Source organism: Sitodiplosis mosellana, unplaced genomic scaffold (assembly GCF_009176505.1).
Source record: "Sitodiplosis mosellana isolate CC-2019 unplaced genomic scaffold, AAFC_SMos_1.0 Smas_scaffold_6165, whole genome shotgun sequence".
NCBI lineage: Eukaryota > Metazoa > Arthropoda > Insecta > Diptera > Cecidomyiidae > Sitodiplosis > Sitodiplosis mosellana.
Genome location: NW_022601406.1, coordinates 1,988,108 through 2,013,485, shown reverse-complemented (window position 1 = coordinate 2,013,485; position 25,378 = coordinate 1,988,108). Strand labels below are relative to the sequence as shown.

At 36.1% G+C, this 25,378-nt stretch overlaps 4 protein-coding genes and 1 long non-coding RNA gene across 19 annotated transcripts; 2 read left to right on the top strand and 3 right to left on the bottom strand.

Moving 5' to 3' along the window:
• Positions 1 to 15: 15 nt before the first annotated feature.
• On the top strand, positions 16 to 735 carry LOC129574836 (uncharacterized). Its single transcript, XR_008688735.1, has 3 exons — positions 16 to 270; positions 473 to 574; positions 702 to 735. It is a non-coding gene; the product is annotated as an uncharacterized LOC129574836 (long non-coding RNA).
• Positions 736 to 1,005: 270 nt separating this feature from the next.
• On the bottom strand, positions 1,006 to 6,651 carry LOC129574826 (transmembrane protein 245). 2 transcript variants are annotated; one of them, XM_055457333.1, is made up of 10 exons: positions 6,127 to 6,651; positions 5,127 to 5,810; positions 4,753 to 5,038; positions 4,323 to 4,574; positions 4,028 to 4,218; positions 3,496 to 3,727; positions 3,090 to 3,267; positions 2,768 to 2,929; positions 2,583 to 2,609; positions 1,006 to 1,377 (listed from the first exon to the last, which is right to left on the bottom strand). In XM_055457333.1, the coding sequence occupies exons 1-10, from the start codon at positions 6,649 to 6,651 to the stop codon at positions 1,344 to 1,346; spliced, it is 2,571 nt and encodes an 856-aa protein (XP_055313308.1). In that variant the 3' UTR covers positions 1,006 to 1,343. The 2 variants fall into 2 exon arrangements, with proteins under 2 accessions (XP_055313308.1, XP_055313309.1); XM_055457334.1 differs by having other exon boundaries at positions 4,028 to 4,206.
• A 519-nt stretch (positions 6,652 to 7,170) lies between these two features.
• On the top strand, positions 7,171 to 16,709 carry LOC129574823 (serine/threonine-protein phosphatase 4 regulatory subunit 3). Of its 12 annotated transcripts, none has more exons than XM_055457325.1 (10): positions 7,171 to 7,318; positions 11,552 to 12,283; positions 12,460 to 13,398; positions 13,694 to 13,865; positions 14,071 to 14,326; positions 14,469 to 14,732; positions 14,934 to 15,067; positions 15,391 to 15,680; positions 15,821 to 15,961; positions 16,253 to 16,709. In XM_055457325.1, exons 2-10 carry the CDS (start codon positions 11,984 to 11,986, stop codon positions 16,334 to 16,336), a joined length of 2,580 nt encoding a protein of 859 aa, XP_055313300.1. In that variant the 5' UTR covers positions 7,171 to 7,318; positions 11,552 to 11,983; the 3' UTR covers positions 16,337 to 16,709. The 12 variants fall into 12 exon arrangements, with proteins under 12 accessions (XP_055313300.1, XP_055313305.1, XP_055313302.1 ...); XM_055457330.1 differs by having other exon boundaries at positions 7,179 to 7,318; positions 14,964 to 15,067; XM_055457327.1 differs by having other exon boundaries at positions 7,182 to 7,318; positions 14,964 to 15,067; positions 15,373 to 15,680.
• A 1,741-nt stretch (positions 16,710 to 18,450) lies between these two features.
• On the bottom strand, positions 18,451 to 20,702 carry LOC129574833 (cilia- and flagella-associated protein 36). 2 transcript variants are annotated; one of them, XM_055457347.1, is made up of 5 exons: positions 20,112 to 20,702; positions 19,814 to 20,013; positions 19,438 to 19,682; positions 19,235 to 19,370; positions 18,451 to 19,105 (listed from the first exon to the last, which is right to left on the bottom strand). In XM_055457347.1, exons 1-5 carry the CDS (start codon positions 20,215 to 20,217, stop codon positions 18,842 to 18,844), a joined length of 951 nt encoding a protein of 316 aa, XP_055313322.1. In that variant the 5' UTR covers positions 20,218 to 20,702; the 3' UTR covers positions 18,451 to 18,841. The 2 variants fall into 2 exon arrangements, with proteins under 2 accessions (XP_055313322.1, XP_055313323.1); XM_055457348.1 differs by having other exon boundaries at positions 19,814 to 19,919; positions 20,112 to 20,684.
• Positions 20,703 to 20,754: 52 nt separating this feature from the next.
• On the bottom strand, positions 20,755 to 25,358 carry LOC129574827 (MICOS complex subunit Mic60). 2 transcript variants are annotated; one of them, XM_055457335.1, is made up of 9 exons: positions 25,137 to 25,341; positions 24,597 to 24,736; positions 24,195 to 24,412; positions 23,917 to 24,124; positions 22,886 to 23,814; positions 22,591 to 22,611; positions 21,933 to 22,091; positions 21,254 to 21,542; positions 20,755 to 21,118 (listed from the first exon to the last, which is right to left on the bottom strand). In XM_055457335.1, exons 1-9 carry the CDS (start codon positions 25,182 to 25,184, stop codon positions 20,941 to 20,943), a joined length of 2,190 nt encoding a protein of 729 aa, XP_055313310.1. In that variant the 5' UTR covers positions 25,185 to 25,341; the 3' UTR covers positions 20,755 to 20,940. The 2 variants fall into 2 exon arrangements, with proteins under 2 accessions (XP_055313310.1, XP_055313311.1); XM_055457336.1 differs by lacking the exon at positions 22,591 to 22,611 and having other exon boundaries at positions 25,137 to 25,358.
• Between the last annotated feature and the right edge of the window lie 20 nt (positions 25,359 to 25,378).

Below are 25,378 nucleotides of genomic sequence, written 5' to 3'. Positions count from 1 at the left end.
TCCCTTTAGCCAACATATATTCCGCCACCAAAGCCAACTGGCTATTCATATCCAATACCGGCAAAGCCTTTCACATACAGCACCCAGAAGTCACTTCCAATTACAACCACAACCCAACGACCAGTTTGCAAAGCACCACTGGTCGGTGAATATCCAAACTGTCAATTACCTCCATGTCCGTCCGGCTATAGAGGAACCTTCCCATCATGCTACAAACCAACCACTCCAAAACCAATTCCAAGCACATATCTACCACCAACAACACCAGCAGTAAGTTTTACCTTGGTTGCACTAAGTTGACACATTTGAAATGCGTTAATTACCAGTTTATATCCGCCAAGGAGCCTGTATTTTCCCATTTCACCTTCAAACAGAGAGCTTTAGCTTCACTTAATCAGATAGTGATTAGTTTATCTTACTTTTAGTTCAAAACAGAATAGAAATTTCACAAAATTCTTGTATTTTCTTCCAGCCAACATACAATCCACCACCAACTGGATATGTATACCCTAAACCTGCAATCAAATTCACCCTACCTCCATCAACAAGCACCACACAAAAATCACTTCCAATTGTAAGTATATAAGAGAAACTTTTCCGAGTATTTCCTTGGAGAATGTGAATGTTGAATGGAATTTATTGAAATTATTATTAATTTTAGCTCTTAAAAGCAATGATAACCAAACAATTGTCATTTTCAGGTAACCTATCTGCCGCCAAGTACAACCACAACACCAGCACCAGCACCAACATACTTGCCGCCGGTGTATCAAACTCCAAAAAGTGAAGGATACCACTACCCTAAACCTTCAATCGCTTTTTTCTGATGAGCCCACGCAAATTGAGCCGATGATGATATTTGATTGCTTAATTTATATCGAAGATTGACTGCCTCAGGTTATCGAAATCAATGAAAAGTCATTAAAAATATACGAAACAAAAACAGAACCAGATAGAAAAAAAGCGATGCAATTTTTGGAGTGAACAAAAAATGACAATGAATTGTTTATTTTATTGCAGTTCAATAAATTAGTCCTTTATTGATAATTTAATAATACATATTAAAAAAAAAAACGAGAAGTTGTAAGCTAACGTTCTGAGATTACTGTGAAACAGCAATTTAATTTATACAAAAAAGCAAAATGTTCATGTGTTAACAATAGCATTGATTGACGCAAAACAATAAAAATGTCAAGCAATAGAATGAAATGAAACTCAATGGAATGCCCATGTTTGGTTTGTGTGTTATTATTTTCCCTCATTTTCGCTAAAATCACGTGTGCTCCTTGGATTTGTTTTCATTTGTTTTTCATTGGTACATCATTTGAACTCGAGATCAATATTTAATTTATATCAAATGTCGAATATCGACGATTCCTGCAATCATTAAAAGCATCATGTTGAATGGATTAAAAGAGGTGATTTAGTCGCATTAAAATCACGATATGATTTAGTGCCGATTCTATGATATTTTCCAACTTGAATTATGGATTTGATAGGGATTACGGTACAAATGCATACAAAACATATTTTTCTTTTATTGGAGCTTGATGTTTTTGAACTACGTTCTACGTTAAGCAATATGGGGAGCCTGTGCATATAAACGAAATGATTTATACAAAGCCAAAATCTAAGGTCAAAAAGAAGAAATTCATTTTCTCCATGTTTACTTACAACAGCCGCTAAATAAGAGATTTGCATGCAACATATCAAAAGAAACTAAATTTTGCTTGAAATTTTGATTAGTCTTTGATTTACATTTTTTTTTTCATTTTTTGTGTGATGAAGTATAAATCAATAATTCTACAATTTTTGTTAAATCAAACTTTGAAGTAATCAAATCCGAAACGGTTTCATATTGACGACGAAACTTTATTTATAAATAAAATACATGTTAAAAAAAACCTCTTACATGCACTTCCAATACTGTCATGATATTGTCATGAATTTTATCGATTTCAGTCATTGTATTGATGAAATTACGGAGAGCATACATAGGGATATTTTGGTTTTTTTCGTCTTTGACAATGGGATTTGATACAAAATTTGGTGCGAAAAATACGTTTACATATAGGATACAAGTGATTTGAAATGGTTTTTGAACCAAGCAATAAAGCTCTAGTTTATCATTTGATGTAATCGAAAAGTATAAAAAAAGTCAATCATATTGACTCAATATCATAAGAAAGGTGTTTTTTCGATCATATCAAAGCGAAAAAAATTTTGCTCAAAAGTATTGAGTAATTAAAGCCAGCATAAAATATCGTGATTTGATCCACATTTTCCGTTCGATTGCACAAAATAATGAAAAAATGTCAGATCAACTACATTTACTTTGATTCGAGCGTTTGAATTTGAAAAAAAAGAATATAAAAACATCGATTACAGCTAGAATATCGAATTGGAGGTATACAAAAATGCGAACATCAAATTTCTGTCATTTTAGCAAGGCTACATCAAATAGAAGCTTTTCTGACTACATTGTTCTATTCCATAATTGGAACTTTTTTTTTCTTGCAACAATCTACTTCCACAAATGAGTCTATGATGCGAGTTGAATCAATTGACTGGATTTTACTTACGCAGCACGAAATTCATTATTTTGACCTCTGCGGAAGAGAAAGGGCAAATATCGAATTAATTAAATCAAAATCACATTGAAATAAAAGCATTTAAATTTGGAATGAGCTCCATTTTTAAGTGAATCAATATAGTCATTGATTATTTAAATTAGTTTTCGAAAATGAGCCAAAAATGAGAAATTTACCGTGGGTTTGGTGTGGACGGTGTGTCTTTGAGTGCATTAGTCATTAGATTGAAGATAACTACGACTAAGCAAAGTAGAATCGGTCCAAATATTGCACCCTCCCAACCGAGTAAAAACATGCCGCCAGCTATCGATAGACCAGTCAAATATGCATGGCCTCCGCTGCAAATCAGAAAATAATAATCAATTTCTTGAGAATATGTGCAAAAAGCCAAGAGACCTTCTGCTCTTTTTCTCGTTCAAATTCGTTTCAATGAACAATTTGATCAAAATGTTTTGTATGTGTAAAAAACAAATGAATAGATCGCATTGTAATTCTTACCCGCTGACATCGGCATAAATGGCTGGATCGACGAATGTTGTCGGGAAAATGACATGAATCGCAACGAGTATAATGCCAAGCACGAAACGATCTTGAATCAACCAAAGATCTAAAAATGCCGGCAAGCTACACCAATAGGTGCCCAAAAAGGGGACAGCGGCCAAAATTGCAGCAAAAGCTATAAAACAACAAAGAGAAATGAACCGTATGAGTTTAGTAGAAAATAAATTGTGGCCATAAAAATGTTGATTGACGTCTACATTCTCTTCTTGCAAGGAAAGGCCAAGATTTCATTGAAATGACCAGATTTGCCAATTCAATGGCAAAAACCGGACCATTCTATGGCATCTATATGAGAAAAATAAGGGGCTAGTAGATAATAAAAATGATAAAAATGAAAATGTACCAGCTGGTAAAAATACAACGCGAGCACCGAATATCGTATGTGTGAACCACATAAAAAGGCCATGAAACAGTGCCAGCTTGGCACTTGCTATTAAAACACTTGAAACAGATGTTTCGATCGCTTCAGCAATCCGTGGACCAGACGCAAAGCCCAAATAGTTGGTCGCTGCCAATGGATAGTACTTTTCATCGCTATTGCTGAGCAAATAGAAGAGAGCCGTCAAAAAGATAATCTGAGGGGTGGACGAAAAAAATACGTAATCAGCATGAAGAATTGGTTACTTAACGATATTTTTCTCGCAGTACTTCATACAATTTATATAAATAGAATCTTGAAAAACACAAAATTCATCGCATCATTTAAAATTTCCATCATCGAATGCATTCATCGCAATCGACCTTCAAAAGTACTCAAATGTTTTGTTGTTGTTGTTGTTGTTTTTCAATTTGCACAAACAAAATTCCACGAATCGAATTGAAAGTTATTGATAAGATTTGCAATCAAAATCAATTCTATAGAAGATAACACTCACCGCATTGATGAAGAATGTGATAACAGCATTTCCGCCGCCCAATAGCAATGAAAACAATGAGCCGAATATCGTAACCAGTACATTTAGATTCTGTTTAACAATCAACCAAATGGAATCGGTCACCTCGAGTAGTGTGCCAATGTTTGATTTGATTAAACTGATCACACCTTGTTGAGCGGCTGAAAAAAGTTCTTTCGAATACATTTGTTTGTTCATCAAAATGAATCACGATTTGAAATAAGCGTCAAAATCATAAGAACAGTAGATGAAAAAATCGATTGGTGCAAGCAAGTACCTTCGTTATAGACGATTTCACCAATTGAATCGGTAATCGCCACAGGTGATACACTTGGCCCATGCGCTTTGTCCGTCTTTTTATCCATCCAATACTGAATGATTCGATCCCAAATGACGAGAATTTGTTGCTTCAATTTGCGACGTTGCTCTTGATCAGCATCTTTGAGAAACTTATCCACATACGTTTCAATGCCATTTCGTCCGTATTCATAAGCGTTTTCTATGATATCGTCCATCGAATCAACCATTCCTAAAAAAGTATTCATTATTACTCAAAGTGAAAAAAATAACAAAACAAAAAATTAAACCACAGAAAATCGAATCGAGTTTTCCCCTGAAAAAACAATCATTTGCGGAGGATCAATTTGTGTCGTTCGGAAAATGATTTCTTTGGAAAACAGGAAATCGCACCACGGAAAATCACTCACCTTCTGGGAACATGGTCATTAATTCCGGACGATGGTTAATGGTATAGTTAACCACATCGCTGCCAAGTTGAACCACAGTTATTGCTTCCGAATAAATTTCGACGGCACAAAACACACTGGCAAATATCACCAATAATATCAATAAAATTATCACAAGAATTGATGATGCGGTATCAACGGAATCTCGAAATGTGATTCGAACGTAAGTATGCACTTTGCTATTCAGCTTAAGTATGCCGGGTAAACATAATGGGAGGAGAGCAGATTGCCTTTGGTAAATCCAATCCTGATATTTCGAAACGAACAAAAAAAAAACGATAAATTAAAATTTTGCGTTCGACAATGGTTATTTTGCTGCATAAAAAACAACTCACTTGTACTTGAGCATATAAATCGGCAATTGCTGTGCCGAGATACTCTTTGATGCCAAATGTGACGATCAAATTCATTGCAAAGTACAATAGAATCGGGATGAAACTCAACGCCAGTACAAATAGTTGCTTATACAAAATGGTAACTAAACAGGCCATAAAAAGCCCTTTGAAATAGATGGCACTTTGGGATTTGGTTGATTGATTGTCTGCTTCCGGTGGTGTTGTTTTAGCACCGGCCGTTTTCAAATTGAGCTCAAGCTTATTTTTGAGTATGACCGTTGGATCGACCACTTCGTCGGGAGCGAATGTGGTGGTTGGTGATGAGATCGATTGAACATTGGATGGTTGAACGGTCTGGCTGACCGTTTGTTGACGATTTGGCGTTGATTTAATGATGGGCGAATCCCAAAAATGTGCACATCTTTCCAGCATCGATTGATTTTTCGTTTCGTGTATGTTGATTTCGTCCATTTCTTCGCTGTACTTCATGTTGTAAACAAAACCGGCGGCTGAATAGGTTAAAGCGATTATAAAAAGGGGAACCTGCAACGCACCCAAAAAACTGCAAACATATGCCAAGAGCAAAAACCAGATGCTTTGACCAGCCAATACAAAGTAAAATGACTTGGATTTCGTCCAGTAAACCATTACGATTAAGAAATATCCGATTAAAATTGCAATCACCTGGAAATTAAAAGAGACGAGCATTAGTCATTAACGAATTGAATACAATCAAGTTGAATTGATGAATCATGAATTTAAGTTGAAAGCAAAACATGTCATTAAGTTAATTTGTCACATCAAATTTATCAGATTTGATTAAGAGTCATAGTAGCCGATGATGAATAAATTGTTTTCTGAGAAAATCACACCACGGGCATCGAACATAGGTTACATTGACTTCTGATCATAAGAATGAATTTAATGACAAATCTAGCAACTAGATTCTAGTTGATGTAAATTTTCATGAATAACCATTCACTTTCGCAGAACCACTCACAATTTTATAGTCAAGTGAGCTGAGGACGTTGCTGCACAATTCGTGACACCATCGAATGTATCGCCAGAGCATGCAAAACACACCTTTCGGCGCATAAGCGATGAACAATCGCAAAAACACTAAGCCAACACTTCCACCGATCAGCAAATGCACATGCTTAACGATCGATGTCCACAGATATTCGCCAAACGATTCGAGCGCTTCCAACGGGGCCAGCATAACACCGACCAGCAGATGTGTATCCTCGGCCTCGAGCCGATCAAACCAGCACTTTAGCGACGAAGACAGTGTATATTTGAATGGAAATAGCACCGCACCCACCAATAATGCCCATATCAATGGTTTCAAGAATGGGCCCAACACCAAACATGCTCCAACACACGATGCAACCACTGCTGCTATCACCAAATTGTAAATTGCCGCCTTTAATTGTGATTGTTGTGATACATTTTGCTTGATATTGCCCCACAGCTGATAGAAACTGTCGGTTGCACGTTTATAAGCTGGACTCGGACGTGTACTCATCGTGCTCCAACAAACTTGTTACAAATTTGTTTATTTCGCGTATTTTTTTTTTGTTATTTTAAACAATATGAACATAGAAACAATAAACAATTGTGTGTCATAGATAAGAAAATCACATTCTGTTTTTGGTAAACAACGTTATTTTAAATGGAAGGACGAAAAAAATTCGGTTTTATTTTACAAACATTTCATATTTGATCGTCGTAAATGCGTGAAAATATGTTTGTTTTGCAGAAATAGAGCCTCGATTTGATTGCAGGCTGATTTCATCAAATGTCAAATCTGAACTATTTTCGGTCGATGATATAATTTTTCATTTGAGCGCAACTAATGTGTCGCTGTGCTGTGCTGTATCTTCGTCGTAGTTTTTTTTTCGTGTGTTATTTTGACAAATTCAACGACAAGAAAACAATACACAATATAAACAAATCAAATGTGTGCCACTGGAGTGGAAGTGTGAGTTCAGGTTGTCAATTCAAATGACAAAAGGTGGCGTGCCAGTATGCAATATTTTGCGCTGACTTTTTCACATCATCTCAAGTGTTCAAGTACTACAATTTCGGTTTCAATTCGGCGCAGGAAAAACAAGATTTCGTTTGATTGTTGGTATTTTTTTTTTTGGTATTTTAGTATCTCAATAAAAAGAAAATGGATTAACAAGAATGAGGTAAATAATATCTAATTTTTTTAACATTGTCATGTCATTTAATGATCCGTTTCCACAATAAGTTGTATACGATTTGGATGCATGCAATCCGTGGATTCAATTCCTGTCGGGGTGATGATGTAAACAACATGTGTGATTTAATAGGAAAAATTCATTCGATTGAGATTCCATTCGAGATTAGCAAATAGTAAAATAGGAAACAAACCGATAACAAAGAAACCACTGGTTGATGTCGAAATTGAATGCCTTTTGTCAGCACTTGTAAAATGTAGATCGTTCGAAACTGTGCGAGAAAAAAAAAGGAAGAAAAAACAAAGAATTTGAGTTTTGTGTGTTTTGACTCGGCGGCATGTGTCACATAAGCTCAACTCACTCCGAAAATGACCTCGTTTATAATAATATCATGGATGCAGTCAATGGGCAGATATGTGTGCTTCTTTCCAAAACAATATTGTGTTGAATACTGTAAACTCAAACCGTCAATAACATGCAATTTTTCTGAAATGAGACACACACAGAGAGAGAGAGAGAGAGTGAAGAGCACGGGGTACCGTTATGCGTCAAATATTTTCTCCATCTTCTATTTATATCATCCGAATGGCACTTACCAAATTCGATTAAATTAACTAAAATGTAGCATTTGGTAGCCATCGTTACTAAGAAAACAACATTCAATGCAATTCGAATTGCATGCGAATGAAGAATAGCATTGAACAAAATGCAACCAACAATAACTATCCAAATGTGTCGAATTGTACGCTTTCGATCGTTGGCATAGGCGAGATTTGCAATTTGAATTTCCACCGTATTTGCACTTGCAAACGAACTACAACGAATCTCAAGTCCATTTATCGTTTCGAATAATTGTTGGTCTATTTGTTCCATGGCTTTAAACGTTTTGTAAGCGTAAAAATGAAAATCAACATAACCCTAATCAACAAAAAATCGTCGCAAAATATTCGTGTTCATGACATGTCAACGCATCAAACAACGTACTATAACATAACATAACGCTAACCAATGAACACAATCGTCGTTGCTTTGATGGAAAAATAATACATGTTTTTTTTTCTCATTTCACTCTCTCGTTGCTTTGCATTCGATACAACAACAGTGGAAAAAGAGACAAATACACTTGAAAATATAGGTATTGCACACTTACACACACACATTCACCGGTGCGCACGATCGAATTCATTGGACTGACGTCACACGCACACATGGGAACCGATTTAAACGAAAAGAAGAACGAGAGCGAGTGAGATTGAGAGGGAGACGAAGAGACACGAGCCAAAACATAGTATCAAACAAAAACATTAGCGCAACACGAAAAAGCAAAGCAAAACGGTGCGAGTGAACGAAATTCGAACGGGGCATGTGTGTGTCTCAACTCAGCTCCTACAGTGTGTTGATGCACGCTTATGTTGTATGCCTTTGTTTGTAGTTGTGCGCGCGTGTGTATGTATATGTGTTGCAAAATCTAGTACTCCAACCGTATTGTTCACTTGGGTTCAGTGTATTTCGACGTATGTTGTTTCTTTCATTCCGATCGCATCGCGTTGTTAAAAACAAAATGGCGTTTTGTAACTTATTTCTTTTGATTCGTGTAATTCATTCAAATAACCAGATAAATTAAAAGTACGCGAATTTTTAGTTTAAATTATTACTAGCTATTCCGTTTGTGTGCCACATAAATGTGCGTAAAAAAATTTCTGCTAATCATTTTAACATAAGCACGGCATCATTTAGTTTCCATTTCCGACAACCAAGTAAAAAAAAAAAGAAAGAACGACAAGAAGAGAGAAGAAAAAAAAAACGAAAAACGTTTTAAGTGTGAAACTAAAGAAAAAAATTCCCATGACGAATGAAAAATCGGTTGAAAAAACGAGTACACACATTTAAAATTCGGAGGAGCGAATAAAAATTAAACAAAAAAATCAAATAAGCAAAAGCAACATCGAATAGACTCTCAGAGAAAACAGAGAAATTGAACCAACCAACAACACAAAAAAAGACACCAATTTTCGACCACAGTCTTTTTTATTTGCCGACTTGAATCATGTAATTGTTCGTTTGTTTTTATAAGTCATTTCTTTTCTAATTCCTAATAAGTTGCATGAAATTTGTGCATCGTTTTCATGTCGTCGATTGCGTTGCCGAGAGAGGGAGAGAGAGAGAAAAGCTTTTGTTTGCATTTTTCATATTGATGAAATTTACAGTAAAAGCAAAAAAAATCATATATATGTTGATAGAGCGATGTATATTTTTGTGCAAAGCCAAGTTAGAAAGACGGAGACAGAGCGAGAGTTCGTCGGATCCAGAATAGTGTTTGTATTTGTGTGTTTGTCATGTATGCAAAAGTCAGTGTGTGGTGTATTTTTTACACGAAAAAAAAACCAACAACCAATGAAATTCATATGAGACAAGGATTTGCAATTTGATTTCGATGCAATTTTTCGCGATTTTTTCCTCCATAATTTCATCCAATTCGTCGATTTGTTCATCGAGATATTCCACAAACTAATGAAACAATGCGGAGCTATGTGTGTGCGTGTATGTGTTGAGCGAAGAAGGAAAATGTGTGTATGAGCAAATCAACAGAATTTGAAGAGTTTTTTCTTTTCTACTAGTTTTTTTCCTACTGTTTTCTTTTTTCGTTCCAAAAAAAAGAAAAAAAAAGAAAATATTCTAAAAAATCGAGCAGCAGTTGCATCGTTTGCATGTGATTGCCCAGTGCTGCTGCTATGACTAGTGGCTGGCAAAAAGTGGAAAGGTGACGAATGTATGCATAACACTGAGAGCGAAAGAGAGCGAGAAAAAACCATTTCAATTGGATAATGTTTTGCATTCATATTAATTTAGTTTGATTGGGTCGAAAAGAAGATTCCATCAAGTAGTTAGAAAACAAAAATGAAACGTCTTTCATACGCTCTTACTGCTGCTGTTGTTCACTGTGCGTTTTCCATTGCAGTGTGTGTACAAAATTCGAATTAATTCTCTTTTTCTACGTACACATCACACTCAAATCATGATGAAGAATGAAAAGTAAAGTAAAAGAAGGAAGAGAGTGAGAGAGAGAGATTTACACTTTACGCCTATTGTACATTGCACAATAACATTTATACACATATTTATCGGAAATATAAGTTTTTTTTCGCGCATACACCAACACGATGAATAGTGCAGACGCGAATATGTACGTGAATGTCAAGTCGAAACATACAACAACAGCAACAAAAGACGTAATCCATCAGCGTTGCAGACCATGTTGAGACAAATTATTACCGGACAAATTTGAATTGAAAGTAGCATCGTTTATTTGGTTGTTATTTCGACAGCGCATAAGTTTTGGTGAACGAAAACTTTTCAATCAAGCAAAGATGTTTGATTCTCGTTTCAATAGCAAAATTTTGCTTGTTGCGACCACAACGACGACGAACAAATCAAGCTTTCACTACATATTTTTTTCTGTTGTGTGTGTGTGTGTGAATGTTAGTGTTGTGTACGCTGCATATATACACAGGGCACACACACCTAGACACACACATACAGCGATAGACGAAGTTTTGTAGACGATGCCGCGCGCAACTACACACTCTTTCCATTATGAACGTTCTCTTTCTCTCACACACTTACCTACATTACCAATTAAAAATCGAACATTGGTTATGGTACAGCGAAAATATCAGAGAGAAAAAAAAACAATCGTCTGTATAGTACGCGCAAAGTTCTCTTCTCGCTTATTCTTCTTCTACTTCGCTGTTGTTGTTGTGTATTTATTTCACAATATGCATTTTTTGTAGTTAGTTTTGGTGCGCGGTGAAGTCTCTTTGTGTTTTCGCAATTCCATGCATACGCTCGCTCTGCTTGGGCATCGTGTGTGATAGTGTCGAATTTTCTTGTTGCTATCAAACACAGGAGTATATTGTTGTCGAAGTAACAGAATAGAAAAAGTGCAGCGTCTTCGCTGATCCGGATGTCATTTTCATGCAATTGTTTATTACGAATGATTCTCCGCTCTTTCTTTTCGTTCATAAATTGTACGACGATGCAACTCTCCTCAGTCCTCTCTCTCGCTCACTCGCTCCGTCCGTCTATTCTCCTTGTAACCTGTTTTTATTTACATTTGACTTTGAACCATTAAATACAGTGCACAACATGTCATCGCTTTACTAATCATTATGCTCTGTTTGTTTGTTTTTTTTTTCTATCTTTTCTCCTGTCAAATTATAGCTTGTTTCGTGGTTGAACATTTCGTGTGTGGTTTCAAATTCGTGAACATCAAACAAACGCGGACAACAAAATCATCTCCAGCCGAACTGAACTGAATTGACTGTGTGTTTTGTGGAAAAAGCAACAAACAAAAAATATTTTGTAAAAATGCAAATAATTATTGAATCAATGAGATTACTTTTTGATTTTTTGCATTATTAAGACGAGATCGACACCGAAACGACAAATTGTTTTCGTTCTTCTTTTTTTTCATACACCGTTTACACTAACTTGTAGTAGTAATAAGTGGCCGACGAGAAAAAAAAAACAGCATCATCAACAAGAATAGAGAAACAAAGAAAAATAGTGAGAGATAGAACGAACTGAAGACGAAGTTCAATTAAAATTGATCCATCCGTACCCAAACACACACACACACACAATCTCATCAATATGGCTACGGATACGAGACGACGTGTCAAATTATATGCGCTGAACGCCGAACGCCAATGGGACGACAGAGGCACTGGCCATGTATCATCAAATTATGTGGACCGATTAAAGGGCATATCGCTGCTGGTGCGAGCCGAAGCGGACGGTTCACTATTGCTTGAGAGTAAAATTCAACCGGACACTGCATATCAAAAGCAGCAGGATACATTGATTGTATGGTCTGAGGGTGACAATTTTGATTTGGCGCTCAGCTTTCAGGAGAAGGCGGGCTGCGATGAAATTTGGGAGAAAATTTGTATCGTGAGTAATTTTGCGTGTTTTTCTAATCAATTTCTATCAACAAAAAAAAATTTCCTTTCTCTGTAGAATTTTGGGCTAATCGTAAGTTTTTTTTCTTCTCTCTCTCTCTGTTTTCTTTCTTTAAAATTTGTCGCAACGACAAAAACTAAACAAATGACCAAAATGCACATCCACAGGTCCAAGGCAAAGACCCATCAGTTGATATAACGCAGGACATTGTGGAAGAATCGGAAGATGAACGATTTGAAGAGATGTCAGACAGTGCACCGCCAATTGAGCTGCCACCGTGTGAATTGTCCCGTTTAGAGGATATCGCCGAGACGATTGCAAACGGTTTGACAACGCCGCTACGAAAGGAAAAACTGGCCATGGCCATCGAATCCGAGAATTACATAAAGAAACTACTAGGCCTTTTTCGCACATGTGAAGATTTGGAAAACCTTCTCGATCTACACCATTTATATGAAATATTTAAGAATATTTTTCTATTGAACAAAAACGCTTTGTTCGAAATAATGTTTGCTGAGGACACGATATTCGATGTTGTCGGCTGTTTAGAATATGAATCAACCGACGGACCGCCACGGCAGCATCGAAAATATTTGAAGCATTTAGCCCGTTTTCGTGAGGCAATACCCATCAAAAATCAAGATCTTCTTGCAAAAATCCATCAAACGTATCGTGTACAGTACATACAGGACATAATATTGCCGGCACCGTCAGTATTCGTTGAGGATGCGATGCTCAATTCATTGGCCAGTTTCATATTTTTCAATAAAGTGGAAATTGTGACGCTGATACAGGAAGATGAACAGTTTCTCGTCGAATTGTTCTCCATTTTAACCGATCATAATACCAGCGATGAAAAACGACGCGACATTGTGCTCTTTCTGAAGGAATTGTGTAGCTTTGCACAAAATTTACAACCACCCAGCAAAGATGCATTCTACAAAACACTCACCTGTTTGGGCATACTGCAAGCACTGGAAATTACACTCGTAATGAAAGATCAAAAGACTAAATCCGCTTCCACTGATATACTCACCGCCATCGTTGAGTATTCCCCGTGCATAGTGCGGAACTACACACTGCAACAAGTTGGTAAAACAGATGAGGTGAGTGCCATAACATGGTTTTTGTTTTGTTCGCGGTTTTCTTTCGATTTTTGATTATTCAATCAATTTTTTGATTGGGAAAATGAAGAGAAAAAAAAAACGTTTTCAAGTTTCCTAAGATTGATAAGAATTGATGATTCTTGAACATTTTTGACTATTCGAAATTTGAATTTAGAATTCAAAATCACTGTCAAAGCGTGAATGATTCCTATTTTAAACTAATTTAATTCCAAAGTGTTAAAAATGCGACGAAAACTTGATTTCTAAATTATTTTTTTTTCGTGTGATTTTCCAGGAACAAATGCTTATAAACATTGCGATTGAACAAATGCTGTCCGATTCGGAGCCAGAGTTAGGTGTTCAACTAATGGGAGTCATTCGATTGCTGTTAGATCCAGAGAATATGCTTACGGAGAAAACAGATTTCCTGAACTTTTTCTACAAGCACAGCATACAAACGCTTATTGGTACGTATTCAATCATTTTCACTCGCAAGCATTTGATTTTGACAAATTTTCCTTTATTCCCAAAATTTTGAATCTTTTGAAACTATTTTCAAACAGTTTTTCGTCAATATTGCATTCATTACGATTTACGGCAAACTTTGAATTTTTGTTGCCAAAAATGTGTATACTAATCGGATTTGTTTTGTTTTGTTTCTCTTTAATTCAGCTCCACTATTACTTAACACGATGGGTGATACGCCACAGAACGAAGATTATCAAACAGTCCAGTTGCTCGGTTTGGTGTTAGAGTTGCTTTCATTCTGCGTTGAGCATCACACTTATCACATCAAGAACTTCATTTTACAAAAGGATCTACTGAAACGAGTTCTTGTGCTGATGAAAAGCACACATACGTTCCTCGTATTGGGCGCACTTAGGCTTCTACGAAAAATCATAGCACTTAAAGATGAATTTTACAATAGGTATGTGGCCACAGTTCATTTCACAGTTTTTTTCCTCGATTTCGGCGTGAATTTGTCTCATATCGTCTTTATCTCTCTCTCTCTCTCTCTCTCTCTCTCTCTCTCTCTCTCTCTCTCTCTTTCTTCGTCATTTTCCACACAGGCATATAGTTAAAGGTAATTTATTCGCACCAGTTGTAGACGCATTCATTCGAAATAATGGCAGATACAATTTGCTCGAGTCGGCCATTTTTGAACTGTTTGAGTTTATCAAAGTTGAGGACATTCGAAGTTTATACACATATGTGGTAGAAAATTTTTGGAAAATTTTCGACGAAATTGAGTATGTGCAGCTATTCAAGCACATAAAAGCCCGTTACGACCAACAGCAGGAGATGCTAAAGGAGCGCGATAAAATTTTGGACAGGTAAGTCAGTTTTTTGTTTGTGCTGGGTTTTTCGTTTTCTTTGTGTTTGAACAATTCTATACTGGAAAAAAAAAGAAATGAAAATCGTACCGAACAGAGCAACAAAACAAGAAATTCAAACAAATCCGTTCGTGTTCGCGGCGAAAAATTGTAATTCACACCAAAACTAAAATCACAACAATTCAACATTTTATTTGGCAGTATTCCGATGATCAGAAATATTCGTTATAGGCGCGATCAAAGACAGCTCGAAGAAGAAGAGGAGATTTGGTTCAACGAAGAGGACGATTTTTCAGATGTTGTGCCAACGAGCAAAGCTGATATCGAAACATACAGTAAGTATCGTATTGTACTTTTCGATTGATACACAATTTGGTTTTTGGTTTCTTTTTAAATCGCATTCAAAAAACTGATTTTGGCTTGGAACAAAAAATTGGAGACATCTTTGCGAATCGAAGATAAAAAATCGAAAAATTCTAAATTTTGACCATAGTGAGAGAATGCATTCAACAAAACTTGCATGACAGAGATTTAAAAAGGCACTCAAAATTCCATTGTTGTTGTTTTTTGTCTCTGTTTATTGATTTTTTTACTTGAACACATTTCTCAAACGAAATTCCTGATTTAATTAACCATTTAGGTTTTTTCTCATCCGCAGCCGATAAAAATCTGAACGAAAAGAATGGTCCAGCCAGTAAGCAACTGACGATGACAACGACGACAACAAATGTGCACACATCACCGTCGTCCAATGCAAACAGTTCACCATCGTCATCGTCACCAGTTCAAGATCAAACAGACCAAATACAGCAAGCCGAAAGTGCACAAACGCCGTCGTCGCAACTCTCCGATGAGCCCGAACCCGATCAAGATCCCGAACAAGACCAAGAACAGGATCCAGATTCGGATTCGGATCGATTAGATCAACAACAAAGCCCGCCGAAACAGGTACATTCTTTTTGTTTGTTTTTTTTTTTGCAAAAATACACTCAACGATCGAGGGCAATTGAGTTCTTTTCTTGTTGATAATCATGTATAATTGGGAAAATTACGCAATTTTTAAATTAAATATTCGATTCTGTCTGCAGCCTCTGCCAGAGTTCAATGACAATAACTCGGAAGAAAATCATCGGAGTGAGTCGGATTCATCAGCGATAGAAAATCATACAAGTACAGAAAGTTCAGATGAGTCTACAAAACTGCCCGCATCGTCTGTGTCGCTAAAAAAGGTAAGCCTTTGGTTTTTGGATTGGTCAATTTTAAGTGGACACTGTTATGGAACACAGTAGACGAGTAGGATTAGTTGTGGTTTAGGGAAGGACAATTGAAAAAAAAAATCAATTTTAAATTCAAATTTTGGCATTTAAAAAAAACCTTGTTCAATTTTTCTCTCTGGGATCGAATAATTTTCGAAAAAGAAATCAATTTTCTCATAACTTAAGCCTAAATCGAGCAGAAAGAAAATAGTTGTAACCAACAAAAGAAAAATTGTCTAATAAAAATGAATTTGATATTTGCAGTGTTTGGTGGATTATGAGGGTGATTCAGACGAAGAAGAGGATGAGGATAATTCACATTTATCAAAAAAGGCTCGCATTGAATAGCCCGTTTCATCAGCGTTTGGGACGATAACAATTCATCTTCCGGCGATCAGTTATCAACAACTTTAGGAGGCAATTAAAGTGTTATTTCAACAAAACAAACCGAACAGACACACGCGAGGGATAAACAAAAATGAACAGAAAAGAAGAAGAAAAGAATCAATCATTTTTTTCTTTGATAAAATAATAAACAAAAAAAAAAGAAAACAACACAAAACTTTTTTTAATGTGCTAATGTTGTTTTAGCAGACAAAATATTTTTTGTACGTATCGTCAGAATAAATTGGACACTAATAAACAATATTATCATAATGATTGAAATATCGATAACGTAAATATAGATGAAAAAAAATGGCCAAGAGTGTCGTTTAGCAAATGTTTTTAGAATTTTTTTTTCCAATCTCCCTCCTCCTCAGAAGAATAAAAAAATCTATTCACAAAGCAAATTGTGATGAAATTAAAGAAAATTTGTCATGTGCCTGCTATTTATCGGTGCGTGTGTGGAAAAAAAACCACCCGATATAAGACGAATAAATGCAAAATGACACAGTAACAGCTGCGCCGATATGCATCATTACCAAAAACGTATATGGCTCCGTGGATTACGCTTATTTTGCATTTATTCGATCTCAACTGAGGCACATCACGACTTTTAAATGCAATAAACAAAATTTTAACAAAGAAAAAGAAATCTTCAAACATTTGCCAAACATTGTCTATTTAAATGAAAATAAAAAAGAGAATAAGTGAGAAAAAAAATGTGCGCAACACACGCATAATTGTATGAATAAATATTAATAGAAATTATACTGAAATAAATCAATATAAGAAAGGAGTTATTTGAAATTCAAACCAAAAGAAAGCCCTCTGTGTTACGAAGGGTCTTTTTTGTTTTTTCCAATGAACACACGCAAAAATACAAACCAATCACTACATTCTCATTAACACAAACAAAGAAAACGGATAATTCTAAAAACAAAATATGGATGAAAAATAAAGCATTAAACAAAAAAACAGACGAAAAAGAAAATACACACCGAAAGATGAACACACACATCGCAAACGTGAGTGGGAATGAGATCAAGAGACTTGGGAAAGTGATTTGATCGTTTTCCTAATGTTTTTAATGTAAATGAATGCAAGACGATTAGGATGAAACAGGAGAAGTGAAAGAAAAACAAAAATCATGCATACCTTATACAAGATGATAAAAATTGTAGTTAATAAATAAACCAAAAGCAGGCAGCCACAGAAGAAGAAAAACAGAAAAACGATTCATATTTCACTTTGTATTAAATTTATTTAATTTAAGCAGAGGACATTTTTGTTTTTGGATATTTCGCAAACATCACACACACACACACACACAATTTCTATCGTGAAATTTATTGTGATGATCGCGTGCCCTCGACGCGTGTAAATAGAAAAACCGTCGACGAAATCAGAACTGTGTGTGGAGCAAGACAAAAAAAAACACTTACCAAACAAGCAACAAAAAAAACATTGTGAACGGAATAAGCAAATGAAGTCATCCGATTGCGTTGACGGCACATCGATGTATAAGTTTCGGCCGTTTTTTTTCTCCATCTTGTTCTTTGTTGATTGTTTTTATTTTTATCTATTTTTTTCGGCAACACCATTAGAGCAAAAACGCATTTTTTTCGCATCTGGACAAAACAAGATAGAAAAAGAGACGTGTAACGGTAGGCTGTTTTGGGAAACCGAAAGGTGCAGATAAATCATGGCAATAGTTTTATTACTGCTATGCCTGTCACACAAACAAGTTGATTTTCCATTTTTCCACTAATCTTCATTTGGCATTTCAATTTGAACGATTATATCATTTTTCCATTGCGAGAAACAACAACAGAAATCACGTATACCGATCATAAATAGTTATTTGCCAATTGCAAATTGAAATTCAAATCAAAATTAATGGGAAAAATTTGAGAGGCAGAACTGACAAAATCGAACAATTCGCTGGATAAATTCAGTGAAAATAAAAACTTCCCAGTGATCTGAAAGATTTTTTTTTTTTAGGATAGAACTCCTGGTTTCAGGGGACGAATAAATAACTGACTTTTCTCCTCACAATGTAAAAGAATATAAAAGAATCATTTATATGGATTAGAATATATCCCTTTATTTAAAGAAAATGAAATCATAAAACAGTTTTTGTTTTGTTTATACAAACAACAAGAACAACCGTTTTTTTTTCTCTGTCCGCCGTTGATATATGAAAACAAAAAATTGCAAAAAAAACACACACAAACACACATTTGTATTTAAAAACAAAACAACAGAAACTCTATGAAACAAGCAAGAAAAATTTCAACAAAGAGAAAAATAAAGTGGAAAATTTAATTTAGAAAAATTGGTTTGCTTATTTCCCATCACCAGATGCAATGTGCTCTCATTTTTGTTAGTTTTTGTTTTGTCTCTAAACGTGTGTAGAAAAGGCAACAGTGGGGCGGTGAGCTGAGTACTTGTGAGTGAAGCCATGTGAATTTATTCTTTGGAATCGACTACTTCGTTTCTAAGGCGCTTGGCCAATGTTTTGCGTAGTTGTAACGAGGCTACCATGGGTACATCGCCCAATTTTGCATCGCTCAATAGAAGTCGTTGGGCGGCCTGCGCCGAACTAGGACGTCCATTTCGTTCAGCGTTCGCGTTCAATTGCTCGGTTCGAACACGTCGCTTCAGAGCCACAATTTTGTCACGCTGCGCTCGGAGGTATTCCTGTCTCGATTTCACCTCATCAGCATCAACTTTCTGGAAATATGGAAGATAGTCAATAGTTTTTAGTGGGAAAATATCAATTTTCCGGCATATTTTCATGGTCATTTCGGCCATTTTGAAAACATGACGTTTATATTCAATCTATTGCTTCTAGCGTCTTACATTCTCGTTTTCAAAATAGAGATTCAATCGTTGCATTCGATTAGCCACCTGTTCATCCGTTTCAGCTGTTTTATCTGCTGGTTTTGCGTCATCGATTGAATTGTTTTTCTCGTCAAATTCCTGTTTCACCGATTTCCTACCAAAAACATGACAACAACTCATCACAAGAGTACGAAACAAAAAAAAATTTGCCGTTCAATTACTTGACATCCTCTTGAATGACATCATCCAAATCTTCTTCCTGTTCCTGTTCGGGTATTGGTTTATCAATGCTAACATTGGCGCTGCTTGTTCCAGCCGCAATTTCAGCATCACCATCATCCATCGACGATGAAGCCGTTGAATTTAGATGTCTTCGTTCAATCACATCCAGCGCTTGTAATTGCAACTCGACATTTCGTTGGGTCATCATGCGAACAAATATCCGAATATCATTTGCTGCCCAAATCTTCAATCGACAAACAATAGACTCATCAACATTTATTACTCATCGTTGTCATTGATTGTTTATTGGTCATTATGTGATTGAAATGCCTGATAAAAATTATCAAAACAATTAAATAAAATCACTGAATTCACCTGTTGAAAGAGTCCCTGGTGAAATGATAGCCCAGATGCGGTATGTTTGCCAGCCAAGCATGCCACCTCGAATTGTTCCGGTGTTATTTGCATTTCCTCCATAAAACTGCCCAGCATAAAATCAACCAAATGCTTGTATTCATCGTAAATTTTCTTATATTCTTCATTGTTTTCGTCGCTACTTTCGTTCGGATCGAAAACTGTACACAGAATTGGTGGTTTTTTTTAAATTATGGGCAATAAATAATAAGGATGATCAATATACAGGTGCATTATGGTATTCACAACGTAAACTTACTCAATGACTTCTCTTCGATGAACGTTTGCAACGGTGCATTCCATACGGGACCGTGCAAAAAACCGATCAATGAGTCAAACACCCATGCATTACTTTCCTCGGTCATGGTTAATTTGAAATATTTCCTGTTGTCCGGTTTTCTTGTTGTTCTTTCTTTGTGTTTTTTTGTTGTTGTTGTTGCTCGAGAACCGAAAAAAGAAAGTTGCGATGCACCTCAAGCAATTGCAAAGAATATGATGGAACTGATAGTGATAATGTACAACCGAACGGCGGAAAAAACATTGATTTTTTTTTTGGGTCGTTTCGTGTGTTTCGGTTTTTCTATTAATTATGGTAACCAAGCAACCGCCACATAAACATGTCGAATCCGTTTCGTGCGGTTTAGACGACGTCGCGACGTATGTTTTCAAGTACAAATAAACAAACGAACGAAAGACAACCGCACAAATATAGGCCCACGCTCCCATTACATTAATTGATAGCTTGCCATTGAAGGCACTAACGGTGTCTCACTCCGCATATTTGATCAAATCAAACAGAAATTCGTGTGTTCAACAATTGAACATTTGGTGTTCAAGACTTCTTAATGGACAATCCGAATTAAACATTCACTTCACGTGTTTTTTCATTGAAACATTCATGGTTGTTAGGTTAGTATTCAATAGATGTTTTTAATACGATTTCTTGTTTTGTTGGTTGTTTTTTTTTTCAATTATTATTTTTCCATTAACAATATCGACGTCTAAGTCGTACACTTTACACAATGAATTTCCTGGTAAAACATAATTCAACAGATTTTTATCGGTTTAGTTAGTTTTTTTTTTTACAATTACAGAAAAGCAAGTCCACTGGTTGCAGCATGTGCCAACAGCACGTTGATTGCCTGCTGAGTTTCCAAGAGTAATCGCGTCTCATTGATCCAATCGGTGGCAATATTCCGTGATGCACCTTGCAATAAATTGGCGTAACGTAGAGCTTGTGTGAAATTCCCACGATCAACACAGTACCTAGAGCAAAACACAGACATTAAAATCAAGTACCATACAAAATAATGTTTTGTTTTCGTTTTCAATGCAATGCAGCACGGAATAAAAGAACAAATTTCAATGCAAATGTTTGTAGCAAAAACAATGTTCACAAACCTTGTTCTATCTAAAATTTCAAATGTGCTTAGCTTGGCATAGTCAACGGGCTCATTGTTAAGTTCAGCCTGTGAAATCAATTCTTTCGGTTGAATTATCAACATCGCTTGTAAATATGACAAGATGTATTTGACAATTGTGGCATTTTCAGCCGGCACAAGGGCCAATTGACGGGCCAATCGTTCAACTTTCAGGAAACGTTCACGAATCGCATTCTCTGGATAAACACCGCGTGTTTTGGCCTTATCTGGAAGCGCATCCAAAATCACACTCACCAACTCGTCTTTTTCTGTGTATTCAAGATAAGGGGAGGTAAAATCCATTTAGTTGATATGATTTTCGTAATAATAATGGTTATTTTTATTTTCACAGAAAAAAATCGACATTTCGGATCGATCTGAAAATGGTCGAAAAATCAAACGATTGTCACAAAATGGGCTGATTCCCGATGGATCAAATTATTTAGACCATGTAATTAATAATGAAAAATAATCAAATAATTATATTGACTTTGGTTTTTTTCTATTCAAAATGAGAATAGAAGCAAATTTCATTGCGTAATCACTCCAATTTCTTGTAAATCTTCAAAATTTTTGTTAGCCCATGTATTTTCGAAATTACCACATGAATTTAAAAAAAAAATCCAAACATTATTTGAATGTTTACAAAAATGACTCACCCGATGCTCGGCGAACTGCTTCGACTTCAGCATCCAAAGGTCTTAGTTGGTCCTGCCAAGGTTTAGTTGAGTCAACAGTTCGCATCGATGACCACAAAGCTGAACAAGCACTCCATAAAGCTTGCGATTGATGAATTTGACGATCAGCGTCGGCACGAGCTGCGAATTGAATTCAAGTCGTTTTTTTTTTTCAGTCATGACTTTTTGCCCAAAGATACCGAATAGTTTGTGAGTAATGTATATAAAATGTTAAATAATAAATATGAATAAATGTTTCACAGAAGAAGACAATATCTAAATACAAATTAGTTGATGAGTATTTCGAATGATGCTACCAGAAAACTACCATTGATAAAATTTATAGAAGAAACTAAAAATGTGGATAGAGGAATAATTTCAAATTTACTTGGAATACTTCTAGTAGAAGTCTCCTGAAAATTCATTTCTGTATCGAATTTTTGAATTTCTACACAAAATCAAACAAAAATACACTTCAAATAATCTACGGTCAAATGAAGATTGAATTTTGAGGTACTATTTCAAAGGCGCACCATCGCACACAATTGAACGCCTTTGAAATAATTACTTAAAAAAATAAACAACAAATCGTTGGAGTACATGCAAAAAACAATATGTGAAAACATTTAAAATTACAAACCTTGTAATTCTTCCTCGATTTCTTTAGCAAAAATTATTAAATGTTATATGAGACAATTAGTGATGGGATTGATTGATAAAAAGTGATGAATGTGTATTAATCTCATATTAGTCACATTTAATTTTAAATTCGAAAACCTCAAAAATTTGGATTTTGAGCAAAAATTTGTTATTTTTCAAAATTGTAAATTGTAAACTGTACTTTGTTGTATCTGTATTGATTCCAAACTGCTTTTGAATCATTTCAAACCATTGAAACATAAAGAAAAGAAATTTATTCAAAGAAAAATGCTTACCTTTCAGTGCTGAATCCATTCCTTTGAGTTTGCCCAACATGGTGGCAAGTTGAATTTTGTATGCCGATTGTTCGACGCTTAATTTTTCGCTAAGTTCATTATTAAATACGCGACGGAGTTCCTTTTCTTTTTCGATCAATGCATCTTGCAAATGATCGCTATGCGCTTCTGACTGTACTTTCAATTGTTTTCGCAGTTTTGCCTCATTTTCGGCTTGAATGCGCAAGATTTTCTTCTGATTTTCAATGTTCAAGGCTTGCTTTTCCTTTTCCAACAGATATTCAATTTGTCGATTGACGGCTTCAGTTTGATCTTCGCCCTTCAATGCATCCAAAGCGCGTCGCAATCGAGTTTCACCTTCGGCATTCAATTTCTGCAGCTCCTTTTGATAGGCCAGCACATGCGAATATGCGTGCACAATGAATAAATCCAAATCTTCTTTGCTCAAGTGCAAATTTTTCGAGCTCAAATCAACGCCAGGGAACAATGCTTGCACTTGATCGATGAAATAGTTGCGTGCTTCTTCGACTTTTTTCCAGTATTTTTCGGATAATTTCGCCGAATCCTTTGCTTCGTACAACGAATCTTTCGATTTGCTCAATTGATCGGCAATCACGGTGATATTGCGCTGTGTCTTTTCAATGATTTCGGGCGCCACATTTTTACTGACCGCTTTAATGTGCTTCTCCAATTTGTCAATATGTTGTTGAGCGGCTTGTGCGGTTCGTTCAGCGGCCTCGACGGCTGTATCACGGGCCGACGTTTTATTCTTCAGCACCGACCACAGACTATGGTCAGACTGTTCAATGACACGGTCCACAACCGTTTTCACATCCTCAGCATATTCTTTCAACAACTTAATCGCATTCTGATACTCTTTGACAGCAATCTGAGCAGCGACTTCGATGTCTTTTTCCAAATCAGTGAATCTAAAATAAACGTAGTAAACGGAAATCAGCAACAGAAATATTTCTCTAGACTCTAGCGACAGAAATAATAGGGAAATAGAAAAAAAAATTCAAAGCTCCTACGTTTGTGGCAACGGTTGCGACAAAACTGGTGGCAATTTGATGGGTTCGCTTGGTTTTGGAACGGCTTGTGGTTTTTCCTCGACCACTTTTGATTTGGCTGGTGGTGCTGCCTTTTTCGTTGCCGGCGATTCGGATGGTGAGCTTGCCGTCGGTTTTGGCGCTGTAATCGATGGCAAAGGTGGTGATGCTACTGCAGATGATGAGCTGCCTATTTTCCAAAAGAAATATCGATTAATTAAATCAAAAATCTTCCAAAGAGACGAGTTTGACAAATTTACTTTTGACGGGTGCTGGCTTATCGGCCGGTTTGGCCGATTTATCATCACCGAAATACCCGACTATGGAATCCTTAACACCAATCACTTTTTGCGTTGCACCTTGGATTGATTTAGATGCTTCGCTAACCGCATTGCCTTCTTCTTGCAACAAAATCTTCAGCAATGGATCAGAGAATGGAACGGTTGTGACGAGAGTTTTACGGAATTTCTCATCGGATCTAGATTGGACAAAAGAGAGAGAGAGGGAGAGAGAGGGAGAGAGAGAGGAAGAGATTACAAAACGAAACTAAAACAGTAGTGACTGGATTCAGGCTTGTTTTGACACCAAACTTTTAGGAAATCATGCAACACTTTTTGGAAAATCATGAAAAACCACTAAAAGGGTCCGTGTATTCAACTCACTTGGCGTATGCGACAACACCAGCTCCGGCGGCGAATGGAGCTAGAATGATCAAATATTTTCCGACGCCAGCCTCTTGCAATTGGTGTGGATTTGAGTGAATGGCTCTATGTTGGTTTACGCGCGACACCAATCGGCCAACCTGAACAAAACCGAAGGAGAGAAAAAAAATTGGGTGAATTAGACGAAAATTCATCCATAAAAGGAAGTTGCTATTTATAAATGTAAAAAAAATTAGCAAATATTTTGATATTATGTAATTGACTTGATGTATGGGGAGTGTATTATCATAGTTCAAACCAAAGACATTCATTGCTCAAATGATAAGACACGGAATATTTTGAACGAATGAAAAATCTTCCCATTGCATTCATTCAATGTGATGATAAAATGCATTTTCACATCATTAATCTGGGTTCGTTTTTTGAATTTTGTTGGTATTCAATCAAATTGCAAAATATATTTCTGAGGTTATACGGCATTATAGCCGTATACATATACACACACTGGACTTTCATTTCGACGGGGAAAAAAAAACTTACTGTGCTCCTATTCCACATCGCATTATTCTTCAATGTAAGCCGTATCATAGTCGATCGTTGTTCGGTTCGATGGCTGCTTTCTTCCGTTCACTCTAATTCAAATTCGATCTTTTTTTTTAATCAAAAAAATCAAACTGCAACTTTTAGTAAACGAATCGATTTATCGCACCTGATGACAACTGCACAATATTTGTGATGTTTGATGACATTGAGTAAATAGATTTGACAGATGAAAGTTGAAC

What these genes read in the sequence shown, in the direction of transcription:
- LOC129574833 (XM_055457347.1), bottom strand. Translation starts at nt 20,217, where the DNA reads ATGACCGAGGAAAGTAATGCATGGGTGTTTGACTCATTGATCGGTTTT. An exon ending in CATCGAAGAGAAGTCATTGA is followed by an intron (nt 20,014 to 20,111) that starts GTAAGTTTACGT and finishes TTCTGTGTACAG; the next exon opens with TTTTCGATCCGAACGAAAGT. An exon ending in TCTATTTTGAAAACGAGAAT is followed by an intron (nt 19,106 to 19,234) that starts GTAAGACGCTAG and finishes CCATATTTCCAG; the next exon opens with AAAGTTGATGCTGATGAGGT.
- LOC129574826 (XM_055457333.1), bottom strand. Translation starts at nt 6,651, where the DNA reads ATGAGTACACGTCCGAGTCCAGCTTATAAACGTGCAACCGACAGTTTC. An exon ending in GCTCACTTGACTATAAAATT is followed by an intron (nt 5,811 to 6,126) that starts GTGAGTGGTTCT and finishes TTTAATTTCCAG; the next exon opens with GTGATTGCAATTTTAATCGG. An exon ending in ATTTATGCCGATGTCAGCGG is followed by an intron (nt 2,930 to 3,089) that starts GTAAGAATTACA and finishes TCTGATTTGCAG; the next exon opens with CGGAGGCCATGCATATTTGA.
- LOC129574827 (XM_055457335.1), bottom strand. Translation starts at nt 25,184, where the DNA reads ATGATACGGCTTACATTGAAGAATAATGCGATGTGGAATAGGAGCACA. An exon ending in GGTGTTGTCGCATACGCCAA is followed by an intron (nt 24,413 to 24,596) that starts GTGAGTTGAATA and finishes TGTCCAATCTAG; the next exon opens with ATCCGATGAGAAATTCCGTA. An exon ending in GAAATTTTAGATAGAACAAG is followed by an intron (nt 21,119 to 21,253) that starts GTTTGTGAACAT and finishes GTTTTGCTCTAG; the next exon opens with GTACTGTGTTGATCGTGGGA.
- LOC129574823 (XM_055457321.1), top strand. Translation starts at nt 11,984, where the DNA reads ATGGCTACGGATACGAGACGACGTGTCAAATTATATGCGCTGAACGCC. An exon ending in AAGTTGGTAAAACAGATGAG is followed by an intron (nt 13,399 to 13,693) that starts GTGAGTGCCATA and finishes GTGATTTTCCAG; the next exon opens with GAACAAATGCTTATAAACAT. An exon ending in AACAAAGCCCGCCGAAACAG is followed by an intron (nt 15,681 to 15,820) that starts GTACATTCTTTT and finishes TTCTGTCTGCAG; the next exon opens with CCTCTGCCAGAGTTCAATGA.